Raw genomic sequence first — 25,646 nt, forward strand, 5'->3', positions numbered from 1 at the left:
AGTCTGAAGGCAAACAGCTCTCCAGAGGTGAACAGAGTGTTATTACATCTTCAAAAAACACAGCTGAAGGGGCATGAAAGACAAAGGTACTCTGAGTCAAGTACAGTATGTAAAATCTACATGAACATCTATTTTATAGAAAAAGCAATGAGATGGGGTAGAAGTCTCCAAGAAAGTGTAATTAGATGGTTAAGCAATTAAATACTGAACAGCTATTGATCATTTTTGTACAAAGTTTATTAAGATGTTCAGAAGAATGAATTTTAAAAATCATGTAGCAAATAGTAAATTTAACTCAGATCACAAGGCAACTTAAAACACCTAGAGCATTTATATAGCTGACAAATAAAAATACAGCTATAATAACCATCCCTGAGCAATACTGCATTTTAAATGTTGTAATAAAGAAAGTTACTCAAATGCACGTGTGTATGCAGACATAAAATTGGTAAAACCTTTTAAAAATTGAAGACCTGAAGATAAGCTACTTGCACTTTAAAGATGTGAAGCATGACTGGTTTTGGCAAATTTAAATATTACATTTAAACAAATCAAGCTCTTAACTTATCCTACAAACTACTTCAAGTAGTGCTGAATGCACTTTATTTTGGTTTGTCTGATCCATTGTATTACATACTGCTAGGTCCCAACTTTTTTCATTAATGGAACAGTAACAACCAAAGACAATGTGTATTCTCTGTCATTACTAAACATTCCATGTGTTCAGCAATGAATTGGTGTGAATTTGGAAGTCAGAGTGAAGAACACAGTATCCTTTGGCAATCCAGACTTTAAGCTACACTCACAAGGAGCAGTTTTTAACAGGTTTCAATACCCAATTTCTACATTCTCCTATTTTCAAAAAGGCGTGCATGGAAAAGTATTTACACAAGGATCTACATAAAGTGGTCTACCAACCAGATGGTGCCCAGGTCTTCAGGTAGTTAAGTATCTCAGCCAACATGAACAGACACTTAATAAAAATAAAATGCTATTTTATTTTCTCAACTGAGTATAACTAGTAGCTTTTAAGTTAATATCAGCCTCTTCATTGCTGAGTAAGGAAAATGGCAACTTCATTAACAGGCACTGCTAAGAATGAAAATTTGATTTACAGAAGAAAAAACAACCTGAATACTGAAAAACAGTACACACATCAAAAGAATTTAACGTGTGCTCCAAACTTCTTGTGTAGTGTTAATATTTTTCATTGTATTGCTGGTTATTCACAGCTTGTTTATCCACCTTTGGCTGTGGACAAACTGTATGAGCACAAGTAGAATTTTTTTATTTAATTGATGGCACTCCGAAATGTCAACCAGCTCTCCCTTACCCCTGTCCATACTTTTTTTTAAACACTAGCATATCTGAATTCAAGACATTAGATAATAAAGTATTTCCTACATGGTAACACATATAACAGCAGAAATTTAAGAGATCAAGAAATGTCTCCTGTAAGTAAGTTTACAAGTATAAACACAGGTTCCAGATAAGAGTATTTTACCTGTCAATTCAAATGGAAAGAATATAGTATTAAAAACCCACAACACTTGATTTAAGTATCACTTACTTCCAAACCAAACAACATGATTTGAGCAGGAAGTTTGAGTAGGTAACCTCTAGGTCCCCAGAGATAATATTTAAAGGTCCCTTTCAACAATAACTATTCTATGGTGCTATTACTTACTACCCATGTGCTTAATACTCAAATATAAATAGAAGCTTTACAAAATGAAAGGTTTCATGTTGCTAAGAGATGTACAACATATTTATCTTCCAATTATTGACTAATCTGTTGCTTTTTCCTATGGTTATGTCCATTGATTTATAAATCAAGTAGATTAGGAATTACTGTATTAGAGCAAACAGGCAGTATTAGAAACAACAGAAGTACTGGAATGTAACAAAAGTGACATACACTTTGCAGGATTACAGCTACTTGAGTCCTTCACATGAAGCTGAAAGAAAAGGAAAAAAACAAATTTAACAAAAATCTTTGAATTTTCTATATACTGCACAAGATGTATCATAAATGAATTAAGGATTTTGGAACACTAAGTAATAACTTGTCCCTAATTATTAGGCAAATAATTAGTTGACCTAATAGAGAATTTCCTCACATACTTCAAGTGCAGAGACTTAATACGGCTAATGATAGATCTAACAAACATGGACACGTTTGTATCAGCAAGTGTGACTCAACATTTTGATACAGTAAAGAGGTTCTGAATTAAGTATTGTATTTTTCAGAAGTCTGAGTTTTGTCAGAGTAGAAGTTAATTATCTCCTTAAAAATCAGGTTTCTTGATATCTCAAAAATAGAGGGGAAAATGCAACAGTGGTTCAGCATCGCCAGAAAGGATTTGTGATGGCAAGCAAAGCCAAACGGGCTTCCTCTTTATTCCCTTGAGAAGTACAACAAACAAGACCTGCTGAAGGAGGAGCTGCCCTGGATGATGTGAGACACCTGTGATACAGGGGACATCCTTTACCCTATTTACTGTATTTGGTGTCTTCCTTAGCTTTTTACATTTCATTGGATTCATTTGGGTTGGCCTTTGAAAATATCTTTTTAGAAAGAACAAATAACTTCTCCTATCTGGCAATTTTCCACACAGCAGGTTGATCTGGGCTGTGCATCACAGAAAATGAAAACAGCACACTTGAAGACAAAGACATGACAAAGATTTTTAATTTTAAAAAATGGAGAAGGCCTTTGTCCATAGATGTTGATATCTTCTCCCCTTTACTATCAGGTCAAACAGCTTTACTAAGAAGTTCTCCCAATCTAGGTAAAAGCTGCAGGTTTTTGGCCTATACATCTCCAAACCATCCATTCTCACTAATGTTTCTTTTCAATGTTTAGAATGGAATTTTAGAGAAGTGGAAAGGATATTCTTCCCCATTTGATAACTGCATGCTCTCTGTTTACTCTATATGCCACAAAATGTCACAATTTGAAGAATGTCCACAAAACATAGAGGAATCCCTAAACAGCCTCCCAATCCTTAACAAAGCAATTCCCACAAAATAAATATTTTTATGTGCTTAAAAAATTCAATTATTTACCTGAAGGGCTTATCCCAGGAGTGACACAAGCATCACAATACCCATGAATTGAATGAAGAGCAACACAGGTGTCAAAAATGACCAGACAGGCCACAAGGCAACATTGAAACTGGGAATAAAAGCAGAAAATATTTGCTAAGTTCAGTTGTCACATTACAGAAACACCAGGCGTACAAAGGAAACATGTCAAAAGAAGAAATAAGATATAAATTACTTAACATGGAAATATGCTTTGTTTCCGAAAACAAAACATATCAAGGGTAAAGGGTAGAGATACCTTTTACTTTCAGAAAATCTGTATCTGAAGCCCCTAAAAATGACCTACTCTTTGATTTTTCGATGGGCATACATGGCAGCTGAGAGAAGCCTTAATCTGTACTTTGATCCTGACAGATTTCAGTTAACTGAAGAGACAAGGGGAAAACCAACTTATTTTACAACTGACTTACAAGAATTACAGATTTGACTAATTATAAACCATAGGGAACCTTTAATTTCTTCAATCTTCCTTTTTTTCACCATTGCAACAATACTGACTGATACTCTGATACAACAGCTAAACAAGAGGAAATCAATTTTCATGCAGAAAGCAAATAAATTAACTGGCACAATGTATGTAATTTTCTTCATTCACATTTGCTCGGTTCTCATATAATCTCATAAGTAAAGCAACTCTTACTAAAAGTACCATTCTCAGACAAAATATAAACCCTTAAAGCTCAAATGGCATTAGTCTAACATTTTGTGTATGTTTGCTACTTATAGATTGTTTGATAATAAAGAACTCTGACAGAAACTGATTGAACGGAATTTTTTCTCAGATAGGGAGAGTGAACCTTAGTCTCTAATTTGTAAACTGCACAAGTAGTTACTAGAGGTGAGAAATTTACACTAGCGAAGATAACTTCAGTTTACCCCTAAATTTCCAAGACAGAAAAGATCCAGTACATCACCAAGTAGACAATACACAGTTTCAACTGTTGCAACTCTTGCTTTGTGGGTGAAAGTTGAAAGTGCAAGAAATTATGCTACATAGAACTGGTACTGTCATCAATATCCATAGCAGAACTACAGAAATTATAGTTCTTACAAAATGAGCCCATTAACACACAGACTTGCACAGGTTTAGCAGAAGTTTGCACACAGTGTTTGAACTCACCAAATTGCTGCTGCTATAAAGGTAGCTGTTGTGATAGGAATCAGTGCAGGGTACTGTTCATCATAGTCCTGAATTCCACAGTACCACTCAAGATACAGTATGCAGTAAAAGGCAACACATAAACATGCAGCCAATAAACAAGTGCCACAGAAAAGCCACCAGCTGCAGGAAGAAAAGCACATTAAACCATGTTTAGCACAGTCACACTGCAGTTTGCACAGTAATCTTCACTCCAGTTGACAAACAGAACAGGCAATACCTATTAAAAACACAGATTGTGGCCTAGAGTTCCTGTAGGTTTTACCTTAAATTAATCTTACAAAACACTTTTTGCCCTTAAAAGCTCTTAAACTGAGTTTAATTTTGCAATGAAACATTCCTTTCATATATTGTCCCCTCAAATATTTTTGAAATTCAATGTGACAGATCTTGTCAGGAATCTACTATACTACCACACCAAAACCACTATGTCCCTTATAAAATAAGGCTCCACTCCAACTGTGCTTTTCACTATAAATTAGACTGGTGATCTTTGTGCAACAGAAATGCTGCAGAAAGCTTTAATAGGATTTCAGTTTGGGAACTCTCAAATTTAACAAGAAGCATGAAGATTATTCTTTATAACTGCTGAAGAAAACCATGGAGAAATCCAGTATTTTAAACTCAGAATCATAAAAACACAGGGTCTGTGATTATTTAGGGAGACACACTTTTGAGCCTCTTTGAGGATACACTTCAAAACTAGTTCAGATAAAGCAGATGGGAAGAAGATGCACTTTAATAACATCTTATCTGAACGTGTATTAACAAATAAAAATTTTGAAAAATGAATTCTTACCATAACTTGATTACTAAATTACAAAAGGTAATCAAGGCTCTTTCTACTCAGGTACCATGTGCTCTGGAATGGTACAGCAAACATAATATGCTACTTTGAAATCTTGTTACTACCAGTGGAGAATCCTGCACTAAGAGAACTGCTGCCACAGCCTACCTAGGCAAGCAGTGCAGGAAGACAGGGTCCTGACCCCAAATTTTGATTACACCTTGGAGTCACTGGTTTTGCTTTTGCAGTCAGGTGTATGAAGGGTATAACTAGCCTGGGAGAGCAGCTCCAGAGAAACTCCCAGCACAGAGCCCTGTGCAGCTACCACATACTGATATAACAATGACAACAGCAATGTGTTTTAAAAGCACTTCCAGCTGAAGCTATCTAAAAGCATTTAACATACATCAATCCCATTGAAAATAATTTAATAGAAAAGAAATAGACTAGAAATAAAAATTACTTCACAGAAATTATTTCACTAATCTTTTGCTGACCTACTCAAAATCATCTACAGATCTTCTAGAGAAATGAACTTCTCTTTGACCTCTAAGGATGAATTTCAGGGGGTTTGTTATAAAAAAATAAAATCAAAACCTAAATACTTCCAACAAAACAGGCAGCTATTTCTTGAACTTAAATGAAAACTTGAAGGCACAGTATTAAAATTAAAATGTCTGGTATCGGAACAAACTTTGCACATACAAAGATGGCTCAGTAGAGTTTACAGAGAAAAAAACAATTGTAGCAAATTGCAAGCATTGTATTTACTTTAGAATTAGTTCAGTAATATCAGCTTTGGTGGTCATCTGGTCCAACCTCCCTGCTCAAGCAAGCTAAACTACTGCCAGTTGCCCAAAATCATGTCCAGATGGTTTTTGAGTATCTCCAAAGACAGAGACTCCACAACCTACCTGGGCAACCTGTTCAGTGCTCAGTCACCCTGACAGTAAAAAAGTGTTTCCTGATCTTCAGAGGGAACCTCCTTCATTTCAGTTTGTGCCCTCTGCCTCTGGTCCTGTCCTGGACACCACTGGACAGAGCCTGGCTCCGTCTTCTTTCTCTTCCCTCCCTTCAGGTATTTACATGCATTGACAAAATGCCTCTGAGCCTTCTCCAGGATGAACAGTCCCAGGATTCTCTATTCCTATTGCAAATCTTATTCATCCATGATTTAAAATACAGTGACCAGATGCAACAAACTTCGTATGATTATAGGACTAAAACACACCTTTTTGTAAGAAAAGATACCTTACCTATCTGCTTGCATAGTCTCTTTAATATTTTTTAAAAAATCAAAGTAGTATGTCACAGCTATTGATGCCAAAATCCAGAATGCAGAATGAATATTCAGTCTGTTAAGAGGCCTCATCGTCTTCTCTACAGCTGTAGACTCTTCTGTAAATAAGAACATAATTACAACACTGAAGCCAGTCATTAAATGAAGTATGATTATAGTAACATAAAGCATGATACTTTATCTTTTTAATTCATTTATCTTGGGAGATTATTCTACTCATCATAATACACTTTGTGCTACGAATATTCTAAAGAACTCTGAACATTTACTGAAATGAAACAGACTAAGCAAAGTATCCTTTGACGAAAGGACAAAGCAGTAACAATCAGCACAACACCATATCTGTGTCTCTTTTTAGGAAACAGCTGACTAGATTTTGTAAGGGCTGTTTAACTAATTAAAAACCCCATATGTTATTAAACCATTTTTATTAATCTAGTATATAGAATTTCAGGTTGTTACTTCCAATTACTAATTTATTTCTACCCTTCTTTATGAATTTTAGTACATGCAAAACGATTGCAGGCATAATTTTCTTGTTCTCAACCACAGATAATTCACAAATTTTCAGCTGCAATTTCAGGAGCTAGTGGGACCTACACTACACACTTTCAGCAGGTAAATTGCAACTATCATTGTGCAGGAAACTACCTTCTCTTTTTCCCCTCATTACCACGTACTGTTTTAGATAGAGTGAGACATCAGAGCAAGCAGATGAGAAAGCCATTTTTGTGCACGACAGTAACCATGTAAGACAGTATTTATACACACTGTCAAAAATAGGCGTCAGAGGTGGTTTTGATGTCTCACACCCTGAAGTTTATCACCAGGAGTTCCTGGTGGCCCGTGTGCCTTCAGCAGTGTCACATGTGCCGACTCCTCCACACGCACCGCCACCAGCCGAGCGTACCCGCAGCTCTGCTGGCGCTTACAGGCAGCTTTATTTTTCATTTCCTAGATTCCTCCTCATCCTACTGAAGCTTGGGCCCGGAGCATTCGAGCACTTCATCCGCATCCTGCAGTCCTCGACTGCAAGCCCCTCGCATCCCCCACGCCCAGCTCGCAGTCAGGAGCGGACACCTGAGGGCAGGCGGGGCCGCGCTCCGCGCCGCTCCACCCGAGGCGGCCCCGCTGCCGTCCCAGCGCCCGCCCGGCGGGTCCGGCACCGCTCCCCGCGCCCCGGCACCACCCACCGGCCGTCCCGCCGCCCCGGGCAGGCGGCTGCGGCTGCTGCGGGTCCCCGGGCTCCGGCCCGCGCCGCCCCGGGCGCCGCAGCCTCGGGAGCGCGTCCCCGCCGCCGCCGGGCTCCATGTTGGGCCGCTCCGGCAGTGACGCGGCGGGGCGGGAGCGCGGCGGCCGCGACCGCCCCGGCGTGAGGGGCAGCGGCGGCGGCCGGGCCCAGGGACCGCCGGTCCGGGATCCAGAAACAGCTTCGGGAATCGCGCTGATCCCCCCTGGAGGGAGGGAGCACTGCCGTGTACAACCGAGTGCCGCAGTGAAGGCTGTGGTGCCGAAATGATTCTGAAAAAGCCCCCAAGAAACTCTGTGGGTAGATATGTTTTCCTCATCTGCCAACCGGATATTCTCGAGGGCAGATGTTAAGGAAATCTCAATTTCTGTGACACAGACCAGTGGTGTGGGTTAAAAATGATGCTAATGGTGCTATTAACAGCAAGCTCGGAGGTTCGATCCCATAGGGGCCGTTCACTCAAGGGTTGGATTCCGTGATCCTTCTGGGACCCTCCCAGCTCGGAATAGTCTGTGACTGTGAAATGCAAAGCTCTGGGAGCTTTCCAGAGCCACGGGAATCCTGTAGCACTCGAGGCTGCAGCTCCTAACTGGAAATAACAAACATATTTGTAAGACAAACTGGAAATAACAACAATTTGCAAGACACACTAGGTAAAAGTTAAATAAACTAATAAAATGGTAAAATATATTGTTTCAGTTCTGTAGTTGATTTCTGCATAAATAAATATCAAATTCACATCTGCATATATCTGCAAACAAAACCTTGAAACAGCTGGGCTTTCTTGTTTATTCACACGGACAAATTCAAAACTAGTCAATTTTGCTGCCAGATTAACCTTAGGTCTGGTCATTATAAGAATACTATGAATATTAAGAGTGAATATATGTACTGTATCTTCTGGGGTGTGTTCAGTGATTAAGCCATTAACATGGCTTTAAAATTGAAAATTGAATCTAATAGTTATGATTGATTAGGTTAATTAGATGATCCATGTGATTGTTACAAAACCTGTGCTTTCTCAGAGAACATTTTGTGGTGTAACATTCCGCTTAAGGCAAAAATCCCACTGTCTTCAATGTGGAAGTACCTGTCCAATACAGCAGCTGTTATGTATAGCTTTTCTATACAACGGGATTAAATGTAGAAATATTCAATAAAAGCTCAGACTATTATAAGGGCAATTGAAGAAACAAGAACCTAATTTCACTACCTGTGTTTTACTTACCAAAATCAAATTTACTAGCTGTATCTAGATTAAAGTTCAAAAATCCAAGTGTTTCATAACCTGATTGTACTTCTCCACTCAGAAGGCAAAATATTGTGCATTAAAACAGTGATTATGAGAAATGTGTTAAATTTCCACTTACCACATGCATTCTTTGCATATTGTGCAGCATTTATCAACAGAAATGCCTTGCAGATACTTCTTCTGTAGTTTTATGTTGAGAAAACAGGAATATCAAAAAGAATGGATGTAGACTGTGGATAAATAATTATGTATTTTATCAGGAAACCCTAAAAAAACCGTAAAAAGACCCCTAATTTTAGGCCATCATAAGGGAAGAAACTAACTGGTAGAAACTAATTAGGGTAAAAGCTAAACTTTCTGTGACTTGAACTGTTTTTAAGCAGTTCTAAATCTGCTGGCTAACTCTATTTTACTAAATATACTATTGTGTGTTTTAATAATGAGGGAGATTCTAGGGACAAGGGAAAACAGGGCTCTCGTAATTCTTTATTACTTCACATTGAATTTAAGTAAATTCAGCCTAAGAGATGCAAGAACAGAAAAAAAAAATCGTTCTCTGCAGAAAGACAGGCCTTCATTTACATCTGAATTTCATATGAGAAGTGTCATAGTAAGTAGAAATTGTTTTCCCAGCCTCAGAACATGTATCACATAAGGGCCAACCACACTGCAGTCCTTAGTAACTACAGGGATTATTCTTTATGTAGTTCAGTTGAATATTTTGAAGTTAGCAGCTCATGGGAGATCAGAGCTCTGCTTTCTTATCAATGAAATAGAGGTTTCTTTGTTTTATTCCTTTGAGTGAAATGACTACCTCAGCCTTCACTTTCATCTTAGTGATTCAAATAAGAAACAAAGGAAATCGTCATGCACTTTCTTTGCAAAAGCTATTCATAGGATATATCTTTGATTTAAACATAGCAATTAAATAAATATGTATGCTTGGAAAAGTTAAGATCTGTCAGTGTTGTTAAATGAACACTTCTGTTTACCTACAGAGTAGGTATTGTGAAAAGAGCTGAAATAAGAGCTTCCTTCCTGGGCTCACTATTGACCTTAACTGAGACCGCTCATGTTCTGTGTTTGTAGAGCTGAGATGTTTTCTGTGATCTTTTCACAGTGCTTCTCTGATTCAGAAATTATTAATCTGCCAAAGAATAGATAGTGATCAGGAGCTGAACCGAGACTGTCACAAAATGAACAACATAATTAACAAAGCATCTAATCAACAGGCCTGTTATGGATAATTAATTCTTCCAAGTTAATGTTTAAGAATCCCTGCACAAATGTTAGTAAGTATTTTAAAATGTGATGCTTGATGTGATAACTTTAGTTAAAAGTCTGTTAAATAAATTTGTGAATTTGAAGTTTCAGTGAAAGAAATGTACAAAGGGCAGAGTTTGCAGCAATTTTTTTGTGAACTGTAGTCCTGGACTCTCACATAATGTGATTTGGTTTCCACATCTTGGGAACTGAATTCAACACCTTCACATTCTTTATTCTAGGTAGAAAATAATGCTTTGTATGTTAGTTGAATGTCTTTAAATATTCAGATTTTTTGGTTATAAGCTGAATTTCACAATCTATTTGGATATTTTGAATTTTATTTTCTGGTTGCTCACTGAATATTTGCTGCTTAGTGATTACTTGGTTATATGTTGATTTACAAGTAATTCTTAATGGCACATAAATGTGGTCTCTTGACTGGGTAGATATAAAATTAAGAATTGGAATTCCCAGTTAAATTCTCACTTTTAGGAAGTCAAATTAGTTTTCTAGTATTCTAGGCAATTTTCGTAGCTTTTTCCCTATTACAGAAATCAATAGCTAAATTAGCCCAAATGTTATCTGTTCACAAAACACCTGATTGGAATTTTCTTTATTCCATATCTAAGTAGGGTGAGCTCCTTCCTATGTTAATTTTTAGCTGAAGTAGGTTGGAGACAATATAGATGTATTTTTTCTATTTTGAGGAATAAAATAATAGTGCTATAATAGTCTGTGCTTTCTGTTCACAAACTAAATAAAGTCAGTAGTAATCTGCCATTTATCTTCCACTATCAGGAGTAAAAGATTGGATGGGTAGAGATTCTCAATCCTTTCTGAACCTTGTCCTTGGACTAAAGTATTGTGCATCTTCTCTTACACTGAGTGAAAAAGTAAATACGTTGTCTGACTCATCTAGGTAACAAAAAAGCCTCCAAATAGTACAAACAATTCCCCTGCTTTCATCTTGCATTCTTTTAACTATTTTAAATTCAGTACAATGGAAAGGGACTTAAAAGCATTTGGTGTGAATAACGTAATGCAGATCTGAAAAACAACTGCTGGGTAAAACTCAATTGACTCTGAATGTGGTCCATATACAAACTCCTGAACTCAAGCTGAATTCTCATGCGAGTATTAAATTGCGGTGCAGCCTTGGATTGACCCTTTAGGAAGGAAACAATACATAGAATAGTGTGTTTGATACCAACAAGGCTCTATATTTAAGCATGCAAGCATTTGAACTTCATGAAGAAAAAGAAAGCAGCAAAGATAAAGGCAGTTTAAAAGGTGAAGAGGGCATCTAGGAGAACAGAAAAAAAATGCACCACATAGAGACATCTAATTTATGTAGGTATGTTATTCCCCACCTTGAAAGTAGTCAGCAAATTACAAAAAAAATAGCTGAAGTATTTATTTGATAGAAGACCATCTTCACCCTCAATTATCCTGATTAAAGATGTTAGATATCTTTAGTGTTCAACACTTGCCTTTTTATAATCAGCAGTACAAATATAAGAGGACTGTTCTGTTCTTTCCATCTTTAACTGTTCAAACAAAACCAAAATATTTATCCAAATATCCAAAACTTATCCTATTTATCCAAAACAAATCTGGATAAACCATTCTCCTAGGAGTAGCTAAGTCAATTTTCTTACTCTCTCTTCTAAACCATTTGTTGAGTTTAGTTTCACTTAACTATGCTTACTTTCTTGAGGGGGTACAATGGCTCTCAAAATGTTTTCCCAAGACTACAGTTTAATGATACAAAGCACTTGGCAGCAATATTCCAACTATAATTGTTCTTGACTACTCAATCCCCAGTAGTGGTATATAATACCTCTCAGTTTGAGGATTTGATCTGGTTTTAAAAGCCTGCAAAAATGCAGGGAGTGGTGGAGTGGCACAAACAAACGGCCAGATGTGGGAGAGTGGGAAAGAGAACACTTGGGACTAATTGAAACTGATTTCTTTACTTAAAAAAAAGTCTGTGCAGCCATGCATCTGTAACAATATGAAAAGTATTTCATCCTTAGGGCATTTAGGAACATCCTAAAGTATGGTTTTTAAATACTGAATATCAGATCTAATTCACACAGGAAAAACTATCAGTTGTGGGAATGGGCATTCAAGTGTATCACTCAACATTTACTGTACAGGAGTATTGGTCTCTCTTGGTGTGACACTTTATTTCCCTATTGGTAGAGGTTAACATTATTTTAGGCTGTGATAGAATTTTAACTATGATTTTGGAGATGTCTAGTGTCACCACTGCTTGTGATTTGACTGATGTACTAAAGCAGTGGCTCTCACTGTTAACAAGATTGGAAAGTACAGTTCAGCATAGCAACATCTCCTTGCTGTATTGTGGGATTCAGCTCATGCTATTTCTGTGGAGTCTTGAAAAAAATAAACACAAAACAATGCTTCATGCACAGTGAAGGTTTTCTTTACCATTGCCTTTCACAGTCCATTACCACTTACATATTCTGTAGGGTCAATTTTTCATGTATTTTGAACAGGTATTGTGATTGATTGGACAACAGAGTTAGAAGGAACACTGACTGAGTACTAAACTGTCCAAGACAGACAGGAAGAGAAAGATGTTTCCTTTATGAAGACTGAATTCAGCAATTTGAATTTTTGGCTAGAGGATGATTGTACAATTCCCATTACTGTTTTGGCTAATCTGCATAACATAAAACAGGTCTTTAAGAACATCAGCTGAGCTCAAATTTTTTCTTTCATGGAAAACTTACCCAATGCTAACCTCTAGAACCACTTCTGGTACTGAAAGGTCACCAAAAAAGCTGAAACTTTCAAAGGTATAATACCTGAAACAGAACTGTAGGATCAAGAAGCAGGAGGAAACATATTTTCAGGGTATAAGACATGGTAAGAAAGAAAGTCTAGGAGAAAATCCTGGTCCTGCCTCATCCACAGAAAACATGAGCCTTTGTCATGTATGGATACTGTAGAGTGTCAATAGGTGTGTATTCCTCCTGGAATTCCTTCTCACCAAGAGAAAAGGCCAGCAAAAGGGCAAAAAAATTAGAGTATAAAAGTGCACTTTGTGCTTTGTGTTTATACATTAATGGCTGGATGGTGGAAGTTCATTGTCTGGCTACTGCAAGAAACAGAAAAGGAAGAAACACAGTGTGGTTTGGGCCACATGCAATGCAGGCAGAATTCTGGGATTTTTTCTTTGTCACCTAAGTGAGATGCAGTGATCTGAATACTTTCAAGTGGATTTCATGCTCCCTGAGAGGAAGATCCCATTATGTTTAAAAGCACCTTTTTTCTGGTAAACCAAATATATATGAGTTGAGCTTGACTGTAATCAGGCCTTATTTAGGCTTTTTATACTAATTTTGTACTAATGCATTCCACATAGAAGCTTGAGAAGAGGGATTTAATGGGTGGGCAGGCATAAAGACATAAAATTTCTGTTTTTCTGTTACTTTCAAGTAATTTCAGAACTCTAAAACTAATTCTGTTGGAAGTCAGTATTCTACTTCTGCTGTAGCTCAGGTATGAAATTGTGCAACAAGAGTAGTTTCTACTAAAAGATTCTATTGAGAACAGCAAAACACACAAAAGACTGGACAATTCTAAATCTTCTAGAATAAATTTTAAAAGGAAATATTAAAAAAATATGTGTTTGGAAAGGACAAAAATCTATGATCTGCAGTCTTGAAGAAAAAAGTCCAATGTATGCAAAAATCTTGATGGTTTTTCAGTCTTTGCTGTCTGACAGCATAAAAGCATGAGGATTCAGGTGCAAAAGGAATTGCATCCAAGAATTGCAAAGAGAAGCAGTAGATTACCAGGGCCAAAAGGAACTGTATCTTAAAAGTATAAGGGAAAGTTACTAGTAAAACTTCCTCTAGTCCAAGTGAAATTCACAATTCAATATAAAGTAACACTTCCTGTAAAAGTACTAATGGGAAACAAAATATGCAGCCTTTCTTGGCTGATAGAGCATAAAAGAAACTTAGAGGACTTATTCCTGTTTTTTTTCTTAAAGGCTAATCTGGGAGAAGAAAGGGGTAAATGTTGAATATATTGACTGAGATATCTTGTAACATGTGAATACAGCTCAATGTACAGAACAATATGCCTTTTTTCACTTATCTTGCACAAAAAGTTTAATATTTGCTCTCTTATTTCCTTAATAAGGGTGAGTGTTACAGCCTTAAAAGTTTCTGAATGAAATAATGTATTGGGTCTCTGTATCCTGTGGTCATCAGCTATGAGCCACTACTCATGTTGGGCTCTGACTACATTGTCCTGATGCAATTGGATTATAGCACCAGGTGGGAGGATCAGTTTTCACTGGAGAAAGAATGAACTACTCTAATGCACCAGGACAGTGGAAGGCTGAGCACAACAAATAAGTAGCTGTCCTTTGAAGCTTTTTTTCTTCCAGTGATTAAAGTCCCTGCTTAAGTGCTTATGCTATAGTTATAATGAAAGCCACTAGCTTTAAACAATTTTCTAATTTCTCCCTCACCCTGCCATAAAGACATTCATTTTTCAATATACTATTTTAGAAAGGAAAATTTTAACAATAAGGTATAATTATGGAGCTATGTTATGCTGTTTAGAAAATCACTAAAACATATTCTGGATTTAAAAAATACTGGTAAATATTTTACTGCTGCTTAATTATTGAATAGAAATTAGAGAGGTCCTGCTGTTTTTCTGTCTTCTTGAAGGATTCTCAATGATCTCTGAGGGATTATGTATGCCTCCCTCTGAAACAATTACCACCAAATTTGTAGCAAATTCAATCTGATCAAAACATCTTTATTTGCAAGGAGTAAATTAAAATCCAGATCTGTTGTAAGGGGAAAAGCCAAATCCAGTCCTCTGAGTACTTTATTAATTGTCTAATGAAAAAACATCAAAGTCTGGGATTTTTTTCACTGGAGAACTGCATGTCAATATTGCAACTATGCATGGACTGGAATAGCACTTGAAGCCTTCTACAATTAAAGGCATAGACTCATCTACCATACTGCATATTACTTACTATACTTACCATATTACATATTACAGTACATATTACATATATGACCATAGTAGAGTATTCCCAGAATACCCAGAAAGAAAAATATGCCTACAAAGCATATTGCTCCTCCTCTTTCTGCCAACAGAGCAGAAAAAGGTAATACTACTGCAGCAACATACACTGAGGTTATATTATTGTAATTATAACAGGGCTTACTTGCAACAGACTCCCACTAATGACTGTCAAATAGAGGCAAGCATTAGATTCATGTGTGCCAAAACATGAGGGGAAAAAAAACAAACATCAGCTGGTGCTGCTTTACCCTTTAGACAGAGAGGGGAAGAATAATTTATAGTATGTTTACTACTCCACACAGGCACCACTAACCCAACCACGGCAATGCACAGGGGAGTACACTGTTTGAACCTTTAAGAATGGTAACAGTTAAAGCAGGAAAGTAAATGACAAGGTCACATCCTACTCTGATAGGTCATCTGCACACAGCTGATTTGATATTCCTTATTCCCAGCTTTCAGCTGATCCATGATGTTTGAACACTTAGCCTGCTCTTTGCTTCATTCAGTGATCACTGCAGTAAACCCTGAGCATCAGACACCAGAACTCTGCAAAGACAGGAGCCAAGATTCTGGTTATCTGTTAGACTGAATAAAAAGAACTGTTGCAGAGCTACAACAAACAACTAACACTTGTTGAACAGATCTTAAATTCATTATGTCCTTTCTTGCAACCTTTACAGTAAGACAAATATGTACTCAGAAAAACTGAACCCAATGTATCACAGTTAATTTTTAGTATTTATGCCTTTAATTATAGTCAATATTTCTAAAAATTCAGATAATTTTACTATGGAGTTTTATAGAAGTGTATCTGCTTGAAATCACTAAGCAAGTTTTAAAAACACTATATGAGTGAGTGCTTTATAATGCTGTTTTTAACAGACTATATCATAATAGGAAACTTCCTACACGGAAGTAATTTTGCAATTAAGTAAAAACCTACAAAACTTCAAGTAACTTTCCCCAGGCAGCTCTGTGTCTTACATACCTGTAATATTTCTAGCCTAGCTACATTGTTTGGTGACAGCAATACAACAGCCTCTTCAAAGGATGTATAACTTGTGGATTTATTATGCAATTATAAAGTGAGAAGATTCATTATATTTAGGCTTGTATTTTAAAGTAATCTATTTCATCAGTCAATTTTTAGTCCATGTAACCACTTCTATTGAAGTCAGGTGCATTACTAATCAAGATTTTCAGTAGAAATGCATATACAGATAACTCAGATTTTCACTGAATGTGCAATATTGAATACACAAATCTGACACTTTATGCATTTTACAACACAGAATCAACAGTTTATTAAAGGCTGCATACACTATCCACAGTGCATAAAGTGGGTATCAGCCATACCATTTTGAATTTTTGCATAACAAAACATTTATTCCACAATGGGTTTTTGAATCTGAAAATCCTATTTGCTCTGAAAATAGTTCCTGCAAAAAGCCACACAACCCAGGTCCTGAAAAACATTCATGCCTATAAATTATATTCATTATTGGAAGAATTTTAATACAGTAGGCCAGCAATTACTTTCAATGCCGCTTAAAACTTGTACCAAAAAATATACATTTTCCAAAAAATCAAAAAATAAAATATCTGAAAATGTTCTGTGATAAATCTAGAAAAAGGGGAGGGATCCAGTATTAAAAGTTAAATTCTGCTTTCACATACACAATATAAATTGATACCAATGCATAGTATTTGTACAGCTGACAGAAGAGTTTGAGACCATCTGCAAGATTAAAATGCAACAGCTATGAAAACTGTTTATTTGACAAGTTTCACTTTGTCCTTTAGAACTCTAAATTTAGGATTGTTATTCACTTTCTTATTGAATATGGCTAGGATGTCCTCTTCGGTTTTGTGACGTTCACCAGCTACTGCATAATATTGAGCTATCACCTGCACAAAGACAGAGAAATGGTTTTTAATCCATGAGATGATTCCACTGTAAGCAATAATACATTTACATTACTGGATTAAAAGTGGCATGGAAGCTATTGTGCTATTATTCCTTTTCAGAACTAGCACTGCATTTCTTGTGTAATTCATTAAGCAATAAAAAATCTGTCCTACAGCTGACATTCTGTTAATCGATATTCCATTAAAAAATGTTGAACTTTTTTTGTTTATGCTATCCAGAATTTTCTGAGCTTCAGCATTACACAAATAAATTCACAAGACCATAGGAGATTTAAAAAACCATGTTTGTACAGTACCTTTTTTCTTAGTTTCTTAATTGAAATTTCATTGTCTGGAGCCTGTTTCAGAACTGCTTTGATGGTTCCCTTCCAGTTGAATTTACCTGGGAAATAATTAGGTGTACAACACTGTTAGTGAAAGGAGGTATTCTGGGTCTTCTCTACTAGTAACCAGCCATCAATCTCCTAATTTTGTTATCAGTTTGGCTACCACAACAGTTGTTACCTTACTAACCCTACAACAGGAAGGTGTCTTAAGCATAAAAGACATCAGTTGTTCCTGAATATAAAATGGAATAGAGATGAAGAATCAACCTAGTACTTGAACAACAGGGGTCAGAATTGTTTTTACTTAACTTCTGCACTTCAGCTATTAAGCAGAAACTCTCAAATAACGCAGGGATAGTTAAGATCCTGTCTCTTCACACTTAAATCACAGGCAGTCAAATTTGACCATACCACCTTCAGAGGTCATTAATTAGTGGTTTCCAAAAAAATGATCTGTATGTTCAAACACAGTCAGAGCATGACAGGTGTTAGGCAGAAATAGGTTTATCTAAGCATAAACTAAGGTCCAATGTATCTGAAGTCAAATTTATGATGCACTGAGCAAAAGTGGGGATATAAGAGTTATCAAGAGGTCTAAGAGTTATTACCCTTTTTGTTGTGCTGTCTAATGTGCATGGCAGCAGGGAAGGGACCCACTGTGGTGAAACCTCAGTGTCCACTGGAATCAAGACAGCCAAAGGCTGCCAGCACAGCACAAACAACAAACTAGGGAAGTAATTTGTTATCAGAGTAGCACAGGCTACTTACTCTGGAACAGATGTGTATAATGAATATACACACATTCATGCATACTGAGACACAATTTATTTCATGGCTTGTTACAGAATCTATGTTTATATCATGCATTAGGTCTTTTCCAGAGTAGTTTTGTAACAATCTAAATCATTCCTTTAAGAATACCTTTATCTGTTCCCACATTTTCTTCATTGTCATTGACATTTTCTGTTTCCATGTCTTCTGAAATACTTTCAGTTTTCATTCTCTTTGTTTTGGTATGAGGTTCCTCTAGAGATGGAATTGGACAAAACATACACAAGAAAGATTTAAAACGAGAAGTTCTGACATGACTTAAGTTTTTGTTCTTGTAACAAGACTTTATATTTGCAAAGTGGTTCAGATTTTATAAAAGAAATGTGCAATCATTGTTAAAAATAATCTACTTTGTGTATGTTATGCACTACTTTAAAATTCTACTTAGGTAGTTTATTGAGCTTTGGAATTGAGAAAAAGCCTCATCAAAACAAACATGAATGTAAGTTGTATGATGGATACCTTCTACATGTTTATGTTTGCGTTTCTTTACATTTGTTTCCTCTTCTGTTTCACTGTGATTGCCATTTCCATTTATTTCAAATTCATCCTCCACACTCTCTTTTCCTTTTTTGGACTTTTTGCTCTTTTTTACTTCTTCCTGGTTTTCCAATTTCAGATCTTTTTTCTCCTTCTTTTTGGTCTTTTGTCTCTCTTCTTTTCGTTCCCTCTTACTCTTTTTTTTCTCAGTTTTTCCATCTGTAATTCCATTTTCTTCTGCCTTTGTATTTTCCCCAGTTTCTGGAGGCTGCTGCTCTTCCTTCTGTTGTGGTTTGTCTTGTTCTTTTTCATTTGAAATCTTTTGTTGAAAGAAAAATAGTTACAGTTTTCACATGTGTTTTTTGACATTGCAACTTTCCTCTACTAGATCACTGTTAACTGTTCAGAATACTGATATCCTGAAATCAATTAAATTGCTCACATATGATGTCACCAGTTACCTGAGAACAGCACTAGTGAAATAATGTGCCTGATTCTTTTAACTTAACAGACTAAATGCTAATTAACATCACTGAAAAAAAATTATCTTACAACATATGTAATTCCTAGTTTAAGGAAGTGTCTGTTGTGTTTAAAATTATTTGTTAAATGTAACTAAGGAAGTGACAGCTCTTTAATTTACACAAACAAAGCTACAGCACATTATAGCAAGATGCAGAACTTATTCTCAAATACACACCCCTTGAGTAATAATCTCTTTTGCCATCCACTTCCCTGTCTTGGATGAGTCTGGGACAACAAGCTGTTATGGCATGATGCTAAAAAAGGCACTCCTGCTTGTTTTAATTGTACTTTTCTCAACATATTTGGTTTTCTTTTAATGTTCCTGGGCTTATAATGATTTTCTTGTAGATTAATTAATATATTATGAACAATTTAATGTTCAATTTAAACTTTAGTTTTAATAACTACAAGTGAACTACTGAAATGATAGTATAGCTATTTAGAAAGATAACAGATCTTTATACAAGCAATTTAACACCAACATATTTTTATAAAGAGTTATTTTAATTAAATTTGAATTTTACTTAAGAATTTCAGTTGAGTATATACACTTCAAGGTATGTATTACCAATCATATCTTAAGATCTTTTTAAGAATTCTTAAAAGTGAATTGAAATGCTGTGTTATATATTTTATTTTAATGCTAAGCTCTATGAACAGTGTAATTGTTTACATCTGTGTTTAAATAAAAGGTTTTCAGATTGAAGACCTTTTATAAATTAGTGTAAGTCAAGGAAGAACTGCTATTGACCTTAGTGAAGTTGTATAAACTCAGTATTAATGCTCCAGCAAAACAGTGTACTTCAGTGTCCAGAATTTATGTTATGTTCCTATCCTTTAGTAAATGTGTTTCTTTCTTGCCTGGCTCTTACCTTTGGATTCCTCAGAAAAACTGCAAATAAACTTAACTGGAATCATAAGATCAGAAACACAAAGCACTATCAACAGGCGGTTAATGCCAAAGCTTTGCCTACACTCTTCCTCAAAAGAATTTGGGTAAAAGGAGGGAGAGCATCTTTACATCAGCTGGGAAATGAGCTTCTGCAACAGCTTTCAAGTAGCAGCAATAGATGCAAACAAACAACACCCTACCAAAACACACTGAGCTAGTAATGAAATACCAAAGAATTAGGCACTGACAAAAGGTCAGAGTGAGGCCACAACTTGGACAAAGGAACATGAGGAACTTGCACCACAAACTGGAGGATTTCTCTCCCCACTAATGAAATTGGTAAATTATGTGCTGGTTAATTTCTCACTCCAATACACATAAATTTGAGACCAATAAACTCTGAAAGATGTCTTATTAGTGTGTGATGAAAGACTGGAACAAAGATAAAGGCAGTGCTTTTCCCTTTTTTTACGTACTAGGAGCCTCCTGATCATCGTGGCACAATTGCGTCACCATGTCCAAGTTTTCAATCACAACCTACTCAGTATGAACAACTTCAGCAACAGTTCTGCGTTCCACAAATTAACAATGTAGTCAAGAAATATGGGAGACAATGTTTCCACTAACATCTACAAAGGGAGTCTGAAAGGTTTTCCTTCAAACATTTTGGAGTGCATTCCCATTTTATAATGTACCTCCAGTTAAACTTACATTTCCGGTTGCTTCTGAGAAAACACCCCACACCTGATCTTGCAAATTGCTGTCATTAATTCTCAAACTGTTCTTGATCCAATTCTGTACATAGAAAAAACAATAATAACTGAAAACATGCTCTGGTTTTATTTCTTCATTACCGTATAACTGATTCTTGTTTTTTATTTTTCATATAAGAATCAAATCACTGCTTTTGACTAAGATCTGGTTAGAGGTTACTCCTATTAAATCTCTCAAGCCTCTTTGCTAAATTGTATCATGTAATGTCTAGGAACTGTTAGGAGGCTACACCATATATCTCAGTTGCCTTCCCAAGTGGTAAATATATACAAAAGATAATCCTGAAGTTTTTTGATATAAATGGCTATGTTAAGGTCCCACCAAACCTTCTGACTGTTCCCATGAGTTAAAACATTAGTGATCTGATCTTATTTATTTGTGTACTGGACATATGGTCACACTCCTAAATGGATACCTTAGTTTATTACAAGAAAGTATAATTTAAGCAAATAGCTCAATGCAAACATTTCAAAGTTGTTTAGGTTATTGCAGGTGTCCCTGGTGAAAATGCAAATATAGCAGTAAATTATGCTGTTCATTCTATCTGCATGAGATCAACTTTCAGAAATGTGGAATTCAATGTTAAATGTAATGTAAAGATTTTTGCATTGCAATAAAAACCCCAGGAAACGTGCATTAGTAAATTGGAACAATTAACTGCAAAAACTTTTGATCTGCCACTGCAATGTATTTAATAAAAGGGGAGGCTTCTGGAAAATACCATTCTTCCTGCTCAAAACATTAATCCTGCAGGGAAACAGTCTAACCTTCAGCTTGTTAGCAGCAATTTCACCAGAGCTCTATTAAGTTCTATTTGAGTGTTTTGGAAGCAAGGCTGATCTTCTCTCAGCCTCACAATCTGAGGCAAAGAACAGAGAGGGGGGGGAAAAAGGCCCATTTGTGAGTAATTCTTCACTTTTAATGAAATTCTTTACACACAGTAAATTCTCCACATCTGTCATTTATTTTAGTGAAGCATGCAGAGCAGGAGAGTCTGTCAGAATACTGAGTAACAGGAAAACTCTCAAAACAGGACCTTGCCTTCAGGAAAAAAACAAAGCCTAGCAAACAAGAAATCTTTAAATGTATAAGAATTTGGGCATTCAATAGAAATAGCAAATAGTCAAAAAAGAAAGGTATTGAAAACAGAACAAACCTACATAGGGAGATTAAACTTAAAAGGTAAGTCTCTGGCCTAATACCTAATTCACCTAGCAGACCAAGAGTGCTTTTAAGCAAATTTACAACCACTGCCTAATTGAAATTCAGTTATTACACAATCTAATTACCCAAATAAGCAATTTGTCCCACCTTTGTTAAAAGAGAGTGGCATTCCCTAAAAAAGTCTACTTTTATGCTCACTGCACAGATTGCTGCAAATCTCTATTAAAACATACCTGAAACTTTACTTTTTTTCTTGGAATGTTATCAAAGGCACGTATTTGCTCCAGAATGTTCCGCACTTTGGGGCTTATGTTGGGCTTCTTCATTACCTCATGAATTTTCTGAATGAAGAAAAACAGAATTAAATCAGCAAAGCAGCATAAGGATCAAATGGTATATGTCAGGTGTGCAAGTCTGAAATACACTAGGCAGAAATCACCCAGCACTAGCAGCTGGTATAGTGCGCTCATAAGAAATGCTCAAAAAAATATGAGAAAAACACTGACCTTTGGCTCTATCACAGCTTGTTAAATGTGTCAAAATTATCTATATAAACATTTATACCTATGAAGTAAGCAGAGGTAAGCATGACTGCTCACCAGTGCTTTCTGATGAAGAAGTTACAAACTGTAATAAAGACATTTCAAACTAAAGTAACTGTATCACAGAGGGGATTCTTGCAGCATGAAAAAGACCTGCATTAAGAAAAGCAACTTTTTGGTTTTGGAGTTAATTATGAAAAATCAGGCTAACTTTTGATGCCACAGCTGACATGCATTTCTTCTGGCAGCAGTGCCAGCTTCAAGAAGCATTTATCCCTATATGACAGCTCGGGAGATTAGACCAAGGCCTCATGGCAGCCCTTGAACAGCACTGCTGCTTGTGGGGGGGAAAAGGCTCTGGGCTTCCCAGTACTTAAGAGAATGCAGCCACTGGACACTGCAGAGCCTTCCTTACTTCTGAAGATCTGGTGACTGAAAGGCTCTGTGAATATGTTAAGACTGTCAGAAAAAGGTGACTGATAATCCCTCATCCTTCTACCTAAGAATCACTTACTATTGAGGCAGGCTACCAATGCTCATAAGCAACACTCACATCATGTTGCCTTTACAAATGTCCTCAAACAGTGTTCAATCTCAACAAGAGCACTCATCTCTGACTAGTGGTTTTCATCACATGCTTTAAGTATGCATGTAGCTTAGCACCTTCTTAGGATGTGTTCTACATGACAGAAATGACAATTCCATGCATAAATGTGATCTAACTTACTACTAATGAGGTTTTAAATGTGTTTGAGGTCCTTCCAAAAACCTTTGAGGGGTAAATTCTTGTGTAAGACAGAAAGAGCAGGAGATATTTCTATCCATGCTGGAGCTTCTCCTGTTCAACATATTTACAAAATATCTGACAAGAGGACAGAAAATTTTCCCAATGATATGAAGCTATTCAGGATGAGGACTATGAGGATTCCAGAAAGATCTTAAGAAAATTAGTAACTAAGTAATAAAAAGGTGAAATGCCTTCAACACAAATTCATGTAAAGCAAGAAGAAAAGGAAATGCAATCCTAATTTCACATTTTAAATGACAGCCTTTAGTTGACCACTGGAGCTTAGATACAACATCTCAGGGTTAAAAGAGCTAATTCCATGAAAATGCCAGCACAATGATCAGCAGCAGCATAAGAAAAAAAACCCCACCCAAAAGTAGATTAACTGACAAAAAACAGTTAGAAAGGAATAAAGGACACTGAAAACATAATTATGACACATGGTAAATCTATGGTTCTCTCATATCTTGAACAGCAATTCACAAGCATACAGTAGAGTGGGAAGATATTAGAAGACCAAATATCTAATTTACACTCGAAGAACAACTGAGCAGGGTAGGATTTTTGAGCCTTGAACAAAGAATATGAGATGGGGACAGATGCCTGACAGAGGCCTACAAAAGCATAAATGGCATTAAAAGGGTAGACAACTACCAATGTCTCTTTGTATGCAGTTGGGAACATTATACTAATTCAAACCAGTAAGAGAGATTCAAAACAAAAGACAAATTTCTTACCAGGATAAACACAGACCTATCAAGGAAATTCCAGAAGACAGCTGGGGATATTGGTGAAAATAGATCTCTGGCTTGAGCCAGTACAGGCTCTTTTCTGTCTTTGATAATTACAGACAATAGTTTCTGTAGGTGTATACAGTACAAACCATACCTGAATCCACTCCTGCTGTTTAGCATCTCCTTTGCTAGCTTTGGCTTCAAAGCCTTTCCCACCATATTTCTGGTCTTCACTTACACACTTGATGTGTTCCTTATAGTCATCACCCCTGAACAGAAGAGATTTTTAACCACAAGTCACTGAAATGCTTCACTCTTCAATCTATGCAACGGTTAGCTAACCAACAAGCTAAAGTAATAGATTATTCAAATGAATGGATCATTTAAACCTTATTACTGTCAACACTTGAATTATTAAGACGTGAAGTGCGTAAAGTACATGCTTGCAAGACCACAGGCATTTCTGTCGTGCTACAGCTTTCAGTGAACATTTCTGACTTGCATCTCTTTCATTTGTGACAAAAGCAAGTGAGTCTGCAGAGTGAGCAAGGCTATTTCTCATTCTTTACATACCAGAAATCCTTGCCACAATCCATGCAAGACAGACACTGGCAGTTTCTGCAGATGTTCACATGCTTTTCAACCTGTGCTTTCTTCACAGCTTCCCCACACGCACTGCATGTGAAAACTACCATGTTGGCGAGTGGTCAGGAGCCTCTTACTTCCCACAGAAGCGCAACTCTAGGAATACAAGAAGAAGATTATCTTAATTTACAGCTTGAAAGAAGCACTTGGAGGGCCGAAGGGAAACACACCCGTGCACCCACTGACAGACGGGGTGAGCAGCCCGGTGCGGAACGTGCAAGAGCTCCTTCCACCTGATGCCTTCCCTGAGCGCAGGGGAAAGCAATACCCCGGGAACCAGCAATCCCTGCATCCGCCACGCCAACAGGGAACCGGTAACCCTCGAACCCATCACCGAACCCGGAACCGGTAACCCCCATACCCATCACCCGAACGGAGAAACCACCCGTAACTCCTGCACCCACCACCCCTACCCCGGCACCGGTGACCCCCGCACCGCCCCCACGCCGATACATCGCGCAGGCGGCATTCCCCGTCCCGCTCCTTTCCCCTGCGGGACCTCGCCGCTCCATCCCGCTCCCCGCCGCTGCAGACCCGTCTCGGCCGGGCCCCGCCGAGCAGTAGCGCTGAGGGGTGGCCGGGCCACACGGCGTGGGAAGCCCGGCGTGGCCGCCAGCCGGGCTCCTGGGCGGCAGCCGACTGCCATGCCATGCCATGCCGTACCGTGCCGTGCCCCGTTCCCGTTCCCCCGCACCTCAGCAGCGGCCGCCGCCGCCTCCGCAGCCGCCCCGCGCGGCACGTGCCGCCCCGGCCCCTCCGGTCTCGCCGCCCCGCGCCTGCGCTGCCCCCGCCCCGCGCACCGGAA

At 37.4% G+C, this 25,646-nt stretch overlaps 2 protein-coding genes across 2 annotated transcripts; both read right to left on the minus strand.

Moving 5' to 3' along the window:
- Positions 1-219: 219 nt before the first annotated feature.
- Positions 220-7,670, minus strand: TMEM128 (transmembrane protein 128). Its single transcript, XM_059845174.1, has 5 exons — positions 7,548-7,670; positions 6,311-6,452; positions 4,229-4,390; positions 3,070-3,178; positions 220-1,958 (listed from the first exon to the last, which is right to left on the minus strand). The coding sequence occupies exons 1-4, from the start codon at positions 7,663-7,665 to the stop codon at positions 3,079-3,081; spliced, it is 522 nt and encodes a 173-aa protein (XP_059701157.1). The 5' UTR covers positions 7,666-7,670; the 3' UTR covers positions 220-1,958; positions 3,070-3,078.
- Positions 7,671-16,254: 8,584 nt separating this feature from the next.
- Positions 16,255-25,628, minus strand: LYAR (Ly1 antibody reactive). Its single transcript, XM_059845177.1, has 9 exons — positions 25,536-25,628; positions 24,770-24,937; positions 24,351-24,465; positions 22,367-22,474; positions 20,907-20,990; positions 18,761-19,097; positions 18,389-18,493; positions 17,438-17,523; positions 16,255-17,120 (listed from the first exon to the last, which is right to left on the minus strand). The coding sequence occupies exons 2-9, from the start codon at positions 24,889-24,891 to the stop codon at positions 16,986-16,988; spliced, it is 1,092 nt and encodes a 363-aa protein (XP_059701160.1). The 5' UTR covers positions 24,892-24,937; positions 25,536-25,628; the 3' UTR covers positions 16,255-16,985.
- Positions 25,629-25,646: the final 18 nt, after the last annotated feature.

Source organism: Haemorhous mexicanus, chromosome 4, assembly GCF_027477595.1.
Source record: "Haemorhous mexicanus isolate bHaeMex1 chromosome 4, bHaeMex1.pri, whole genome shotgun sequence".
Lineage (NCBI taxonomy): Eukaryota > Metazoa > Chordata > Aves > Passeriformes > Fringillidae > Haemorhous > Haemorhous mexicanus.